This window comes from Mesoplodon mirus (assembly GCF_964341445.2).
Source record: "Mesoplodon mirus genome assembly, chromosome: 19".
Taxonomy (NCBI): Eukaryota; Metazoa; Chordata; class Mammalia; order Artiodactyla; family Ziphiidae; genus Mesoplodon; species Mesoplodon mirus.
Genome location: NC_138995.1, coordinates 13,650,982 through 13,668,087, shown reverse-complemented (window position 1 = coordinate 13,668,087; position 17,106 = coordinate 13,650,982). Strand labels below are relative to the sequence as shown.

The 17,106-nt window shown below is 39.7% G+C and overlaps 1 protein-coding gene across 2 annotated transcripts in view; it reads right to left on the bottom strand.

The window, feature by feature from the left end:
• Positions 1-17,006, bottom strand: part of SF3B3 (splicing factor 3b subunit 3) — a 46,119-nt gene extending 29,113 nt beyond the window's left edge. For both annotated transcript variants that reach the window (XM_082608232.1, XM_082608233.1), the window contains exons 1-8: positions 16,875-17,006; positions 14,339-14,476; positions 11,743-12,069; positions 10,630-10,802; positions 9,782-9,923; positions 7,602-7,714; positions 5,107-5,244; positions 4,211-4,314 (exon numbers count right to left, since the gene is read on the bottom strand). In XM_082608232.1, the coding sequence (XP_082464358.1) occupies positions 4,211-4,314; positions 5,107-5,244; positions 7,602-7,714; positions 9,782-9,923; positions 10,630-10,802; positions 11,743-12,069; positions 14,339-14,408 (1,067 nt within the window). In that variant the 5' untranslated portion in view covers positions 14,409-14,476; positions 16,875-17,006. The remainder of the gene's footprint in view (positions 1-4,210; positions 4,315-5,106; positions 5,245-7,601; positions 7,715-9,781; positions 9,924-10,629; positions 10,803-11,742; positions 12,070-14,338; positions 14,477-16,874) is intronic.
• Between the last annotated feature and the right edge of the window lie 100 nt (positions 17,007-17,106).

The window sequence follows — 17,106 nt, the reverse complement described above, 5'->3', positions numbered from 1 at the left end:
GATACACCTACAACGTTCACTATAACACTGGTTTTTTTTTTTTTTTTGAAAGGTAAGAAGTGGATTTATTTAGACAGAAACACACTCCACAGACAGAGTGCGGGCCATCTCAGAAGGCGAGAGAACCTACAGTACTGTTTATAATAGCAGAAGTACAGACAACCTAAATATCCACCAAGAGGAGGTAGAGCCGTCAAATATTACGTAGCCACTGAAAACGTCTTCTCTACACCGAGTGCAGTGTATGAGTCTTACTGGGATCCTGATCCAAACAAACAGACTTAACAAATATTGAGACAATACAGAAATTTGAATACTGACTGGTTATTTTATTATATTAAGAAATTACTGAACTTCCCTGGTGGCGCAGTGGTTAAGAATCTGCCTGCCAATGCAGGGGACACGGGTTCGAGCCCTGGTCCAGGAAGATCCCACATGCTGCGTACCAACTAAGCCCGTGCGCCACAACTACTGAGCCTGCACGCCTAGAGCCTGTGCTCCACAACAAGAGAAGCCACCGCGATGAGAAGCCTGCTCGCCACAACTAGAGAAAGCCCGTGCGCGGCAACGAAGACCCAATGCAGCCAACAATTAATTAATTAATTTTAAAAAAAGAAATTAATATTATTTGGGGGAGGTATAAATAAAACAAGACTGGCCATGGGTTGGCCTTTGTTGAAGCTGAGTGATGGGCACACGTAAGTTCATTAATTATACTATTCTCTCTTGTTATGTGCCCATTAGAAAATTTCCATAATAAAAAACAAAATAATTTTAAGTGAAAAATACAGACTTATTGACATGGAAAGATTTTTAGGATATACTGCGTATTTGAAATAGTAGACTAATAGTTTTTTTTTTTTTTTAATAATTAGTGCTTGGTTTATTTATTTATTTATTTATTTTTATTTTTTTGCGTTTCGCGGGCCTCTCACTGTTGTGGCCTCTCCCGTTGTGGAGCACAGGCTCCGGACACGCAGGCTCAGTGGCCATGGCTCACGGGCCTAGCCGCTCTGCGGCATGTGGGATCTTCCCGGACCGGGGCACGAACCCGTGTCCCCTGCATCGACAGGCGGACTCTCAACCACTGCACCACCAGGGAAGCCCGACTAATAGTTTTTTATAGACTGATGCAGTTCTCTAAAATAAAACTACATATAAATACAAGAAAGTAGAAACACTGTAAGCAGATACAATGTTAAAAAGTAACTATTCTGGAATACTAGGATTATGGGTGATTTTCATTATTTATTTGCTCTTTTATTCATTTTCCAAAACTTTCTTCATTATCAGAGTAAAATAACAAAAATGGGAGTAGTCAACATTTACTAAATGCTTACAACAAAAAGTACTTACTAGTGTTTGGCATTTGTATGAAACACCCACAAAAACCCTCATACATTAGAAATGTAAAATGGTGCAGCAGCTATAAAAAAGTTTAGCAGTTCCACAAGAAGTTAAAGAGAATTACGGTATGACCCAGAAATTCCACTCTTGGGTACATACCCAAAATAAATTAAAACAAAGACTAAAACAGATATTTGCACACCAATGTCCAATGCTGCATTATTCACAATACCAAAAAGGTGGAAAGAACCCACGTGTCCATTAACAGGTAAATAAACAAAATGTGGTACATACATACATACAATGCATTATTATTCAGAGATAAAAATAAAGTGCTGATACATGCTACTACATATGAACTCTGAAAATATTATGCTAAGTAAAATGAGCCAGACAGAATAAGCACAAATGTTATATGATTCCACTTAGGTTACCAGACGCTGGAGGAAAGGGGAATGGGGAGTTATTCCGTAATGGGTACAGAGTTTCTGTTTGGAGTGATAAAAAAGTTTGGAAACATGGCAGTGATGGTTATACAACACTGTAAATGTAATTAATGCCACCAAATTGAACATTTAAAAATGGTTAAAATGGGAAATTTTGTTATATATATTTTACCACAAAAAAGTGGGGGAGAGAAAAGGTGCTAACAAAAAACGAATGTTAAAGATCTGTACGTACTGGTAAAGAAAAATATTTATTATTTACTACTGTATAAAAAAAGCAGGTTACAAAACAATATATAGTGCATAGTTGCAATTCCGCAGAAACATTTAAATATATACACACACAGGAAGGCTACCCCAAAAAAATGTTATCTTTGGGTGGAAGGATTACAGGAGACATACTTGCTTACATGAACTTTCCTAACTTTTCTACAATGAAAATTCCTTGTTAAAAAAACTAAAAAATTAGAAATGGATGAAAATAGTCATAATAACAGGCTAAATGAAAAATGCATCAAAAGAGGTATATAAACTGGGAAAAGGAGTAATAAAATGACAGTTGGAATAAAGTCAATGAGGAAGAGTAAAAGGCATGTTAAAGAAAGGGAGAACAACTGGAGACAAGGCAAAATTGGAATAGAATTGCAGAATTCTAGACAACACCTTCATTTTCATTACGAAGAAATAGCATTAGGTAAGTGATCTGCACACACTTTACCACATACCAGCAAAACCTGAACTAGAAAGCAAGACCATGGCGGCTTATCTCATAAGCAATTTGGAGTCTTCAATACTGGTCTTAAATTCAAGGCTAGAGTTCAGACTTAAGCCATTTGTCAATGAAAAGCCATCAGAGACTGTAACACGGGATGGGGAAATGATTTCATCAGGGTTGTGTCTTGTCTGCTTAATGAGATGACTCTATAAAGGTCAGGTTTTACAGGAAAGACAATGAACTGCAATAAGCAAACTAGGGAACTAGTTCAGACTAACACCAAAAAAAAGGGATACAGAAGTAAAAACAACTCGGCATTCAACTGAAAGTTGTAGAGGACAGCAAAACCGAGACTTTACATTCAAGTTGCTGGAACTGCCCCATCAGACATTAACAGAAATACTGAGAATGGCAATAGCCAAGACATGGAAACCAACTAAATGTCCACTGACAGAAAAATGGTTAAAGAAGATACAGTACATATATACAATGGAATATTACTCAGCCATTAAAAGGAATGAAACTGCAATTTGCAGAGATGTGGATAGACCTAGAAACTGTAATACAGAGTGAAGTCAGAAAGAGAAAAATATTGCATAATATCACTTATATATGGAATCAGAAAAATGAAACAGATGAACTTATTTGTACAGCAGAAATAGAGACACAAACGTAGAGAACGGACATATGGATACTGGGGGGGAAGGGAGGTAGGATGAACTGGGAGATTGGGATTGACATATATACACTACTATGTATAAAACAGATAATTAATGAGAACCTGTAGAGCACAGGGAACTCTACTCAGTGCTCTGTGGTGACCTAAATGGGAAGGAAATCCAAAAGAGAGGGGATATATGTATATGTATAGCTAATTCACTTTGTTGTCCAGCAGAAACTAACACAACATTGTAAAGCAACTATACTCCAATAAAAACTTTAAAAAAAAAAAAGAACAAAATAATGCCATTTGCAGCAACATGGATGCAACTAGAGATTATCATACTAAGTGAAGTCAGTGAGAAGGAGAAAGACAAATACCACACGACATCACTTACATGTGGAATCTAAAATATTACACAAATGAACCTATTTATGAAACAGAAACAGAATCACAGACATAGAGAACAGACTGGTGGTTGCCAAGGGGGAGGGGTTGGGGGAGGCATGGATTAGGAGGTTGGGGTTAGCAGATGTAGGCTTTTATATATAGAATGGATAAACAAGGTCCTACTGCATAGCACAAAGAACTATACAAACATCCTATGATAAACCATAATGGAAAAGAATATTTAAAAGAAGAATGTAAAAAAAAAGTGAGGTTGGAAGGGTTGGTGATGTGGCTGGAAAGCTATGGGTTCTGATGAGCTTCAACTTCAGATTTGTACAAGTGAAGTGACTGTGGAACATATATTTAATACTAAGTAGTTCAACAGATATTTAGTCAATGAAATGTCCAGCAAAAAGCTTAGGAGAGATCACTTTTAAAGCTGTTTTTTTGCAGCTACCCACAGGTATTGATTGAAGCCACTAAAGTAGAGGAAGTCACCAAGAGGAAGACATAAAAGGGGAAAGCGAGCAAAACTTGTTCTGAAGAGACTATAACATTCTTGGGAAAAGCTCCACAGCCTTGAAACTACATCTCCCTCCTCCCAACTTTTATAGTAACCAGGACGAAATGGCGTAATAAAGGATTACTCACTGGTTTCCAAATTCTGATGCTACAAAAAGGAAGCCTGTTTTAAGCACACACATAGCAGCAGCAACAGGCACAGTATCGAAATACTTGAGCCGGATCTCGGTAACCTGGAGTGGAAAGAGAAGAAGATTCCAGTGTATAGGCAAGTGAAGCCACACCGTGGAAAATAGCCCAGTATTGTAAGATAGTGTAATAGGCAAAGTAGCAAATAAAATACTGTCCTTCATATCCAAACCAGCGGTCAGCAAACTACAACCCTCAGGCTAGCCACGCAGTTTACACGGTGCTTACGGCTGCTTTTGTGCCACAATGGCAGAGATAAGTAGTTGAGACAGGGACCACATGGCCCACAAAAGCCAAAAATGTTCACTACCTGGCCTTTACAAAAAAAAACTTGCCACCTCCTGAGCTAAACAGGTATCTAAGAAATCGCCCGGTGTTCAGCACTCCTCCGTGGGATGAAAAAAGTAACAGATCATGTATATTACTAGTGTTCAGTAGACATGGAGAGCTTTCTCTTGTTATTCACTAGAAATAGCATTACCCATTCTCACACTATATGGGATCAGACCAAAAATCTGTTAACCAGAGGGAGAAAACCTACATTCATGTACCAGTTCCAAACTTTAAAAGCTTTAACACCTTAGGCAACCACTTTTTAAGGCATTCTGTTTCCATTTTTTTTAACTTGTAAATTATCCTTTCTATCTCAGAGTAGTTGTAATGAACAAATGGTTTATAAAACCACTCTGTAAACCTTAAATGCACATATCAGTTTTTAAAATAAGGTTACTTAATTATATTAAAATTAGGATGCAACTTTAGAAAGTTTCATTAACTAGACTAAGCACAACAAATACGTTTTTTTCTTTTTTTCCCTCCCTCCATGGTCTACTTACCATATCTTCATCTGTCTCCAAAGTGATCTTAAAGATATCTCCCTGCTCAGTTTGGGCCAAAAAGAAGAACATTGACTTGGTCTTATGGGTGGCAGAGCAGACAAAAATCATTCCTCTTTCAGGGTCATCCAGGTCATTCTAGGAAAGTCAAATACACAACCAACATCTTGGAAATGAGTAGTCCTTTTCTGGAATTCAACACTTTACTGACAAGGATCATACGGGCCATCCAAGGCCTAGAGGCATCTGGAGCCTCTCCATGCAAGCTTTGACCCACAGCAGCCCGCCAGTCACAGGACTAAAACACAATAACCAAAAATTCTTGTCTACTATAAATACATAATAAAGCTTACGTTTAAAAAAAAAAAAAGCCACAATTCCACTTTACAGCCTAATCAGATCAATAAGGCAAGAACTACCTCCAGACAAAGATGTCAGAGAAGAGACATGAAATTTAAAGAATCATCATTTCAGGCTGTGAATAAAACACTGTTACATGTTCACGACAATACCATCCAAAGCATCATCATCAGCCCTGATTTCCAAAGGACATTCCTCCTTGGCTGGACTTTGGTTTTCTTTTTTAATGTTTCCAACATTTTGTATTTCTCTCAGAGTAAGTTCAAGAGCAAAACATGTTTTATACTTCTTTGCAGCCCCAAAGCCAAGTACAGCACCTGGCAGTCAGGTGCTTAATAAATTTCTGATCAACTAAATGGAATCACTTATCACTCTTTACCAAGAATTTAACTTGCTAATCTTACCAGATATTCTAAAATTGATGGAATCTTACTCAGATACCATGTACTAGATAAACTAAGTCCTAAAACATTTAACCTCAGCACCTATAAATTAATATTAAAAAGATAATCTGTAGTGAGAGAAGAGATTGAGGAAGCAGAGATCAAATAAGATTACCCATGTGCTGTTGATAACTGCTGAAGCTGGGTACACAGAAGTTCATTATATACACAATCATCCCTTGATAACTGCAGGGGATTGGTTCAAGGAGCCGCCACAGATACCAAAATCCACGGATGCTCAAATCCCTTATATAAAATGGGGTAGTACAAGGAATAGTCAGCCCTCCATATCCATGCATGAGAACCCTGCAGATATGGAGGCCCAATTGTACGCTTAATGATTTCCACAGTAAACTTAAAATTAAAAGCAATAAAGCACCATTTTCAACCACCAGTGTAGTAACTGATTGAGAGAAAAACCACTGTGTGAAAAGATTTGGGGGAAAAGAGTATTTACACAGTCTCAAAGCACACTAGTTTCCACACCAATTACAAAAAGGAAAAGGTAGCTTTACAACAAAGAGAAGTAGTAGGTGATCAATTTAGCATTACCAATACTGCATCAAATCAGCATTATGTGCCCCTAATGTAATGTAATGTAATGAGAAATATATATCAGCACCTAAGTAATAATTCTATCAATGTTATCATGAGGAAAAAGATTATGGGACAAACTACAAGACAATTAACCCAGACTCCTAAAAAAAAATGTATCATAAAAAAACAAAAACAGGGCTTCCCTGGTGGCGCAGTGGTTGAGAGTCCGCCTGCCGATGCAGGGGACATGGGTTCATGCCCCGGACCGGGAAGATCCCACATGCCGCAGAGCGCCTGGGCCCGTGAGCCATGGCCGCTGAGCCTGCGCGTCCAGAGCCTGTGCTCCGCAACGGGAGAGGCCACAAGAGAGACAGGCCCGCATACCACAAAAAAAAAAAAAAAAAAAAAAAAAAAAAACAAAGGTGAGAGGAAATATTCTAAATTAAAGGAGACTAAATATAGATATAAGGGAACTTTGGGAGACAATGAGAGAACTGTACGTAAGATAATTGTATTACTCAAAATGGTAAATTTCTTGGGCACAATATTGATAGTGTAGAAAATTTCCTCCTTCTTAGGAGCTACATCTTAGGAAATTCTTGCAGTGTCATACAACCTATCTTCAAATGGTTTTACCTAAAAAAATTTATAGATACATAAGAAAGAAAAGGCAAATGTAGCAAAGCAGTATTAATTGGGGAATCTAAGTGAAAGGTATACAGGAATTCACCATTCTCTCCTTTTAGATTTTTCTGTATGTTGGAATGGGGTGGGGTGGGAGAGAATGAAACACAATTTATCTCCAATGAATACACCTGGATTCTTCAAACTAGAAACTTTCAGGAATTTCAAATTGATAATCTCCATAGGTTCTTCGAGAATGAAAACTGTGCTGGCTTTTTTTTTAATTGAAGTACAATTGACTTACAGTATTATGCTAGTTTCAGGTGTACAACATAGAATTTTGTTGACTTTTAACTCCCTTTCTCAAAGATTTTGTTTCGCTTTTGTTATTTTACTGGCTTTATTAAAAACAACATTTACAAAGAAACTAAAACTTGATTAACAGATAAATTAAGAGACCACACTGTAATTACAAAAATTAAGTTCATTTCACAAACACAAATATATTTTCTCTTATGGCAAAGACCTTACCCGTCTCCTGGGAATTGGACAGCGGATATCTGGTTGATCACCAAAGTTCTTATAGGTGATGTAGTTTTCAGAGCAAATCAGCACTCCACTTGGACCATCTGACCCCCCTGGAACTGTCAAGAGAAAATGAAACTCAGCAATGATTTGACATAACCATGAATTACAATTTAGCCTTCAATTCCTTCCCTCCTTCAGCACAACTTGAAGGTACAGTGTGCCTGAAGGTGATAAACATTCAGTGTTTCTTTTCCCTGATAGTTATGCTAGACAAGGATAGGGCACCATTTGGGAAATCTCAGCCTGTCCAGATCTCTGATAATGCATCTAAATGTTTAGCTCCAAGCCCAGAACTCAGTTCTTAGGCTCAGACCTATAATCCAACTGCCTCCTGGACACTCTCAACATGGATATTCCACAGCAGCTTAAAAATGAACATACTCATAAACAAGTCCAGAATTCCTTCCCAAACGACCTCCTGGGTTCTCCACCTTAAAGAACACTGTCATCAACCAACAGACCAAACCAGAAACAAGGATGTCATCCTTCAATTCTCCCCTCTCCCATAGCCCTAGTGATTCTACCTCCTTAGCAGTCCTCATGCTGCGAATCTCTCTTGGTTTAGTGAAACAGCTTCCTGACCAATCTCCTGGCTTATTATCTTCCATTCCATTACCAAAATGTAAGCATGGGATCTTTTAAAAACGTTCACCTTTAACATGTCATTATTTTCCTGCTTAAAAATCCCTCAGTAGCTACCTCCCACCTCTACCCCATCCCTTTACCTCCAATGATCCAATCACAATGAGCTTTCAGTTCTTTCAATTAACCATGTTTTTTTCCTGCATTTCGGCTTTTGTGCATTCTGCTCCATTTGGCCGTAACAGAAACTCCTCCTCCGCCCCCGTTTCACTTAGCTAACTCCTAACTAGTCCCCAGTTCTCAGCTGAGAGCACTTCTGAAACCTTTCTCTGACGCATTGCCTTCCTTCCCTAGGTTAGGGACCCCTCCTCCATGCTGTCATACCATCTGGCACACTTTGGCAATTTTTTGGTTACTATCATATATTCACCACTACACTCAATCTTGCATAAAAGGAGACACCACATCTAATTTTTCATCACTGCAGTCCCAGGGCCCAGTAGACTGATTTTACACATATTGATTGTAGAGGCTCAGTAAAAATTTGTTTTAATGAATGAAACCCTCATAAATGAGAAATACAATACATTACAGCAAGTAATTAAATACAACCTATTTTCTAAAATTCTTCTGCTTAATATATAAGAAGTCTCTTCCTAAGATTTAATGCTCAAAGACAAGCGCTGTTTTGTATTTTTCTTCTCTAAAATCCTCCCCCAACAACTGACATATTTCACTTTAGACATCAATTCAAGTGCAAATGACTTGAAACAGAAAGGACTGCATCACTGTCTTACTCAAGCCTGATGAAATTTAGATTACCACAAATACAGTTGCCCTCATTTAGTCTTTTAATATGAATTAAACTAATACTTATTCTTCATAGTGAACATCTTTGAGCTCCTACAAAAATCATACTTTGCTCCGGTGCATCTAAAACACTGTTGATCTGATTTGCTAAAATTTAAGATTTTTGCACCCACAGTCACAAGTATAACCAGCCTGCAAATTTTTCTTATTACTATCCTTCTCTATTTTTGGTACTGAAGTTATATTAGGCTCATACAACAGTTTTTATTCTTTTTTCTAATCTTTGGAGAAATTTAAGGTCCCTGAAAATTCTGGACCTTAAATCTTCTGAGAGAAAAAACTTCGGATTATTGTTCCAATTTCTTTAACAAATGCTGGTCTATTCAGGTTCTTAATTTCTTCTTGGATCAATTTTGGTAACAGTTACATTTGTCTTTTCACAGAGCCAGGTTTCGATTTTTGTAATCAGTGAAAGATTGACTACAGTTAAGACACCAGAGCAACCAATAGTAATCAATATTCCAAGCTGACTGCTCTCTTTTTCTTCCCTGCCCCCATTAGAGGATAAGAGTTAACCACATGAATTTCTAACCTTGCCAAAACATAGACAAGGCACTCAGGTTTACTACAAATGGATTATAGTTTCCAAATCATATTAAGCAAACAGTGCTAAGTTTGAAAATAAAATGGACCAAGCAAAATGGTACAGAGCAGCTCTAAGAGAAAAGTACCTGTAATAAGGAAGTTTCCATGTTCCTCCAAAGGTTCACTGTATTTTCGGACCACATGATTTAAACCAAGGTCTAACTCATAGAAAGTAAGTGTCTGCTGGGTATTAGCTGCTGCTTCCCCAGTTGGATCATTGTCTGCTTCCTATAGAATAACAGTGGCACAAAGACTAATCAGTACCGTAAAATCAAACTTTCAAAACTGGAAAGTAAAAAAGAGTGGATATATGCATATGTATAACTGACTCACTTGGCTGTACACCTGAAACTAACACAACATTGTAAATCAATTATAGTCCAATAAAAATTATTTAAACTAACAAACAAACAAACATAGCTGGAAAGGGCATCAGGATTCCTCCATTTCACAAACGAGGAAGCAGAGGTCCACAGACGCCAAATGGTCTGCCAAAGTTCACACTAAGTAATGGCAGAGTGAAAGCAAGTACCCAGGTCTTCTATTTCTGAGACCAGGGTTAGCTCTACTAGAAAATACTGCTTTCCTCTCAAGCAAAAGAATGGCATGCCTCATCTTTCACTATCTCCCCGTGAAAAAATATCCCAAATACACTTTCACCTCCTTTTTCAGGGAGGTTTTCTCAATAAATACCCTGTTTCCACATAAAGACTATTCAAATCAGGTAAATTCTGAAACACTCCACAGTATTTCAGAAAGGTATTTGGAATAGAAAAAAAAAACTGTGAGCAAGTAAGATATAAGAAATGCACAATGAAGAAAACAATCTCAGGAAAGCACCAAGGTGAGTGGAAGAAACCCAAAGGAGGGAGAGGGGGAGAAGGGAGGGGAAGGAAAAGGTGGGTAGAGAGATTGAGACCCCCCCCGCCATTACCTCATAATCCATTTCCAGACAAGCAAACATTGGATTTTCAAATCCCACATCTACTCCGACCACATGATATACTAAAGTGTTCGCTTTGTGGGCCTCCAGTGGAGATGAAATGGTAAGCCGGGCTGCAGCATCTCTGTTCAAGATATACACCAATTTCTGTTTCTCAATGGCGCCTGTTGAAGGAGAAAAAACACAGAAAAACTCCATATAATGAAACCAGAGGCTACAGAACAGCTAGATTCACGTCACAATTATTTTCTGAAAGTTCGTTAACAGCCAGTACTAACTCTACAAGTGTATGCATGCTTTAGGATTTTGCTCTCTATCATTAAAATAGACAAGAGCATAATTTTACCCCCCTCCTTCCTAACAGGGATCTTAATATCCCACTAACTCTTCAAAAATTTTTATGACAAACTAAACAATAATTCATAGAATTGCCAGCTTTATTCTCTGAATTAGATCTAATGATTTTGTGACTGGTCAAAGAAGGTTGCCCTCTGGAAGCCGGATCAGATACACAGAATTTTCTTCAAGATATTTATCAGAGAAGAGACATGAATGTGAATCATCACTTCAGGCTGATGAAAGCAACCATATTCATTGTCTAATAATATAAAATCTTACAGTGTAGCCTTTTTGCTACACTTGAAGAAATGGAAAAACACCCATTTCCAACTAGATAAGAAGTAGAAAAGGTGTGTTAAAACTTCTCCCATTGTTTTAAAAGGAAAAGCAACTTTAAACTTTAAACATCCAAAATGATCCAAACTTTACCCAGCTGAGTGATTTCTTGGCACACTATCAAGATCACAGCATTGTTATCCTGAACTGAGCTTCTTTAAGAGTCAAAAAGTCGGGCTTCCCTGGTGGCGCAGTGGTTGAGAGTCCGCCTGCCGATGCAGGGGACACGGGTTCGTGCCCCGATCCCGGAAGATCCCACATGCCGCGGAGCGGCTGGGCCCGCGAGCCATGGCCGCGGAGCCTGTGTGTCCGGAGCCTGTGCTCCGCAACGGGAGAGGCCACAGCAGTGAGAGGCCCGCGTACAGCAAAAAAAAAAAAAAAAAAAAAAAAAAAAAAAGAGTCAAAAAGTCAACAGAGTAAGTCACTCACTAATCATAACAGCTCGCCCTTTGGGATCCACAGCTAAGAACTGGCCAGGAACAATGCGGCGGCATCCACTCTTGCCAAAGGTTTCTTGGTGAATTTTCTCAAACATATTCTTAGATGGCTGGTATTCCAGGATAACAATCCGACCTGAGTCACTGCCAACCACAATGTAGTCTTTTGTGCCACCTGTCAACCTAAAGGCCATGAGTGACCGGATGACACCAAATACTTCCACAGTTAGTAGAGTGTGTACTTTGCCGGTGTTGGGGTCAGGGCGAAGCAGCTCCAAGATCTTTCCCCGGGAAACAACAATTTCCTGTTGTTTGGTTCCTGAAAAACATGAAAAATAAAGATCATGAACAATCAGAACTAGTAACCTGAATGGATCAAAATTCCACTAAAGGGACTTCCCTGGTGGTCCAGTGGTAAAGAATCTGCCTTACAATGCAGGGGACACGAGTTCGATCCCCGGTCAGGGAACTAAGATCCCACATGCTGCAGGGCAACTAAGCCCACATGCCACAACTACTGAGCTTGCGCGCCTCAACTAGAGAGCCTGCATGCCGCAAGCTACAGAGCCCATGTGCTCTGGAGCCCGCGCACCACAACTACAGAGCCTACGCACTCTGAAGCCCTCACACCACAACCAGAGAGAAAAGCCCACGGGCCACAAGGAAAGATCCCGCCTGCTGCAACTAAGTCCTGCCACAGCCAAAAAAATAAATTAATTTTTTAAAAAAAGCCACAAAAGATAAATATAACTGAGCTGGCGGCTTAGTATTTTAAGTTAATTTATTCTACTTTAAAAGGTACTTTTCCTGGGCTTCCCTGGTGACGCAGTGGTTAAGAATCTGCCTGCCAATGCAGTGCAGGGGACACAGGTTCGAGCCTTTGTCTGGGAAGATCCCACAGGCCACGAAGCAACTAAGCCCGTGTGCCACAACTACTGACCCTGTGCTCTAGAGCCCACAAGCCACAAGTACTGAGCCCGTGAGCCACAACTACTGAAGCCTACATGCCTAGAGCCCATGCTTCGCAAGAAGAAAAGCCACCACAATGAGAAGCCCGCGCACCACTATGAAGAGTAGCCCCTGCTCACCGCAACTAGAGAAAGCCCGCGTGCAGCAACAAAGACCCAACACAGCCAAAAATAAATAAATAAAATAAATTTAAAGGCAAAAAAAAGGTGCTTTTCCCAGAATTTAAAACATCTAACAAAAGTGGCATCAAAGAACTTTTCAAAAATGGTCACACAAGTTATTTTTAAACTTCCTTTGTATTTTTCTGAGATTTGCCATCAATCGGCATAATTCGGAGTTGTCTACAAACGATATTAACATATAATGTTTTGGGGACTTCCCTGGTGGCGCACTGGTCAAGCATCTGCCTGCCAATGCAAGGGACACAGGTTCAAGCCCTGGTCCCAGAAGATCCCACATCCCGTGGAGCAACTAAGCCCGCGCACCACAACTACTGAGCCTGCTCTCTAGAGCCTGAACCCCAGCTACTGAGCCCGCGTGCCACAACTACTGAAGCCCGCGCGTCTAGAGCTCATGCTCCGCAACAAGAGAAGCCACCGCAATGAGAGGCCCGCGCACCATAACGAAAAGTAGCCCCCACTCGCTGCAACTAGAGAAAGCCCACGCGCAGCAACGAAGACCCAGTGCAGCCAAATATAAATAATTTAAAAACAAAACAGAAAAAAAATATGATGTTTTGCTTCGTAAAATTAAAAATTACCAAAAGCTCTTTCTAGCCCATCTTTAAGGCTATTGTTCTAAGAAATCATATTAACTTTTTGGGCTGTCAGCTGTAATATCTCAAAGACCTTTTAAAGCTACCACCTAATATATGCTGTTTATTTCTAAACTGACTCCTAAAAAGCTCACTTGCTTTCATAACTGCAATCAACACCTCCAAATACATAACAGTCAACTTGTCCCCATCTCTCCCTGCTATGTAATTCCACCCAGATGAGTTGTCATCACCTTTAAACTAAATGTTTAAAATATCCAAGTTCCTCCTTCCCCAAACACACTCTCTGGTCTCAAGTAACCTGCTTTCAATGTTACTGTCATTTTCTCTGCCACCCAGGTTGCAAACTCATATTTTCTCTTTCTTTCTATCCTCACTGCCCTAATACAGATCCTCACTATCTAATGCCTAAATGACTTCCTATCCTATCTGATATGCCACTCCTACCCACCTCAATCCATTCTCATTTGCTCAATGCCATCACTTATCAGGCCACCTTATTTTCCAAAGGTCCTTTGGAAGATCAAGTACTCCAAAGTGCTTTAGAAACTGTAAAGCATCACATAAATTACAATATTCTCTAATGATTAAGAGATTTTTTTTCATAATTTGTTTTAGAAAAAAAGGTTTGATATTGAAAAAGTAATTTGAAGCATAAAACTAGTAATATTAAAAATGCTAGGAATTCCCTGGCACTCCATTGGTTAGGACTCCGTACTTCCACTACAGGGGGCATAGGTTCAATCCCTGGTCAGGGAACTAAGACCCCACGAGCCGCGTCATGTGGCCAAAAAAAATTTTTTTTAAATGTTAAGCTCAGAAAGATAATAATAGAAACACTTACCAGAGAAGTTGCCATGAATGGCAAAGCTGATGCCAGTGGCCCGCTGCAAGGTCAAGTTGTACAGGAACATGGTAGCAGTGACACCGAGCCACCTGCAACTCCACAATCCAGGCCTTGGTTATACCAAGTCAAAGCAAGCTAAGAGCACATAGAAGCAGAAAAAGATCAGCTGTGCAACTATTATGTTAACAGACACTTCTGTGTGGGAACTTCTGGCTGAAGACAGCAGAACCAGGAGAGTAAGGCCTATGGAGGAACAACAGGCTTATAATTAAGAGTGCCTTCTACATACCAGGCACTATGCTACTATACACTCTGTTTCAACCTCACAAGAAACCTATGAAGTACTCAATATTACACTAATTTTACAGATAAGAAAATCGAGCTAAGAAATGAAATTGTCTGCCTGAGGTCACATAACAAGTAGTAAAATCGCTAGGAGCTGGGATCTGTACCATTAAACCAACACTGTCTATCTGACTTTGTCACAGAAACTACGTAGGTCTATATTTACTTGTATTTGAATAGGCTCTACTTTCACATGGTTCAGAATTCAAAAGCACAGCAAAAAGCTGACTCCATCCATTCCCTAGCCATCCAGTTTTCCTCCCTGGAGGAATCAATTTCACCAAGTTATATTGTGTCCTTCCAGATATTTTCTGTATGTACAAAGAAAAACATATATTAATACTGTCTATTATCCCTTTTTAACTAAAAGTTGGGCACTGAATATCATACACTCACATCATAGTGCAACTGATTTTTTATCACTTTACCTATCTTTTGAGATAGCAACAAACAAAAGGCTTTCTCATTTTTATTTTACAACTACATAGTATTCCACTGAACGGGTATATCACAATTCATTTAGCCAACACCCTATTGATGAACATTGTTTCTTCCCAATCTCTTGCTATAATAAACACTGCTGCAAAGAAAATCTTTCATATATAGGCCATTCATATGTGCATGACTGTATCTCTAAACTGAAGTGTCACTTCAGGAGCAAGCCTCCCCAAAGAAGTATACGGTCACAGAAAAGGATTCTTCTCATCAGACAGAAATGAAGACTGCAAACTGATGCGCTTCTACCATAAAAGAATTACCAAAACTACACCTATACACAGTCACTGCTGGAAAATAAACTGAGCTATTTTTCCTCAATTACAAAAAGAAGGAATCTTGAGAAATTCAAAGTCATCACTGTGTAATTAATGTACGAGTTTGGTTTTGTTAAATGAGAAAAGAAAAATATGAGCAAATGTCCTTATAAATAATAATCATTTTGGGGCTGGGCAAGAGCAGGGTGCCTAAGAGAGGAAAAGATCCTTCAGTCTGGAAACAGGTCCTGAGAGATATACATTCTCCTACTTGAAACCAAGGAACATCAAGGAAACCAAGGAATGTTCTTCTAGGATCACAGGGAAAGAAGGAAAAAGTCTTGAGATGGAACAAGAAGGGAGTGAGAAATGACCTACAAGAAGAAAAACAGAAAAAACATACAGACACAGAGACGTAGATACACACACACCCAGAAGGGCTTAGACACTGGGAAATTTCCAGGGAAAGTTGTGCTCAGCTTAAAGTCTGGGTAAAAATTAGGCAGAGAATGTGTTAAAGCTGCTCTCTGAAAAGTAGTGAATGTGATTCTCAGACATAATTTATTCTGTTGCATCTTGCTCTTATTATAAAATTCCAAACATAATCTCAGATCTCCAATTATCAACAACAGAATTTACAATGAAAGCCCTACCATGATATCAATGTGATCCGTGTTGCACGACTGATTACGTTAAAAATAAAGAATTTTTTAGAAAACAACAGAGGAAACCACAGGCCACTTCTGAAACCTGGAAAAGCTTTACAACCTATGCTATCCATTACTATCTTTGGAATTCATTTTCCCCAAACCTAGTTGGATCCAGGTTCCCCAAGTATTGTTATATTGGGTAATGGAGGAAGTTGCACTCTGGAAGCAGACCAGCCAAGAACAATATACCAGGAACCAGTAACGGCCAAAACTTGGTAAATTTTGATTTCCCCGCTTCTATCTCCTGCCTGTGAATACTAGGAAATGAGCCTGTGATTGCTTCTCCACCCCTTCTCCATGTGCCAAAAGAACATCACCGCATGAGGATCAGAGAAGGAAACAAGTCGCCCAAATGCCAAAATACAAATACAAAAGTCTTGATTTCAAAGGCTGAATCCATTACTTACACTTTTAACACCCTCGATCTTTCCACCCTCCCGTGTGTCGTTTACTTTCTCCAGAAGACGTCCCTCCTGCTCCTTCTCACACCTCCCCCAGCGCCTAAAAGGTACGCAGTTTCTAGAAAGCTTATTTTGAGCCAGGCCTGGTTCCCACACTGTGAACGGAAACGGGAGACGATTCCCTAAAGCCGCCCCAAGCATTCCCTTTCCCGTACCTCTCGGGCCTAGCTGCCTCAGAAACCCCTGCCATAGGCTCGGCCCACCCTCCTACATGGCCGCTATCCGCCTCCCCGGTCTCGGGGAGGTCGGGGAGCTGTTTCTTTACCCTGCAGCCAGGAGGATGGCGTAGATATCCGACAGATCCTCAGTTTCCTTCAAGCCCTAAACAACCACCAACGCCAAGGCGCTGGCGTCCGCCATTAGCACCTAAGACAGGGACCTTCCGGTTGGCGCGCGACGGAAAAAGGTCCCCCAACCGGCGCCTGAAGAATGTATATATAATTTTTTTTAACTGCTTCTTTCTTGCTTCCACACAGCACTGAAAATTACTTAAATAT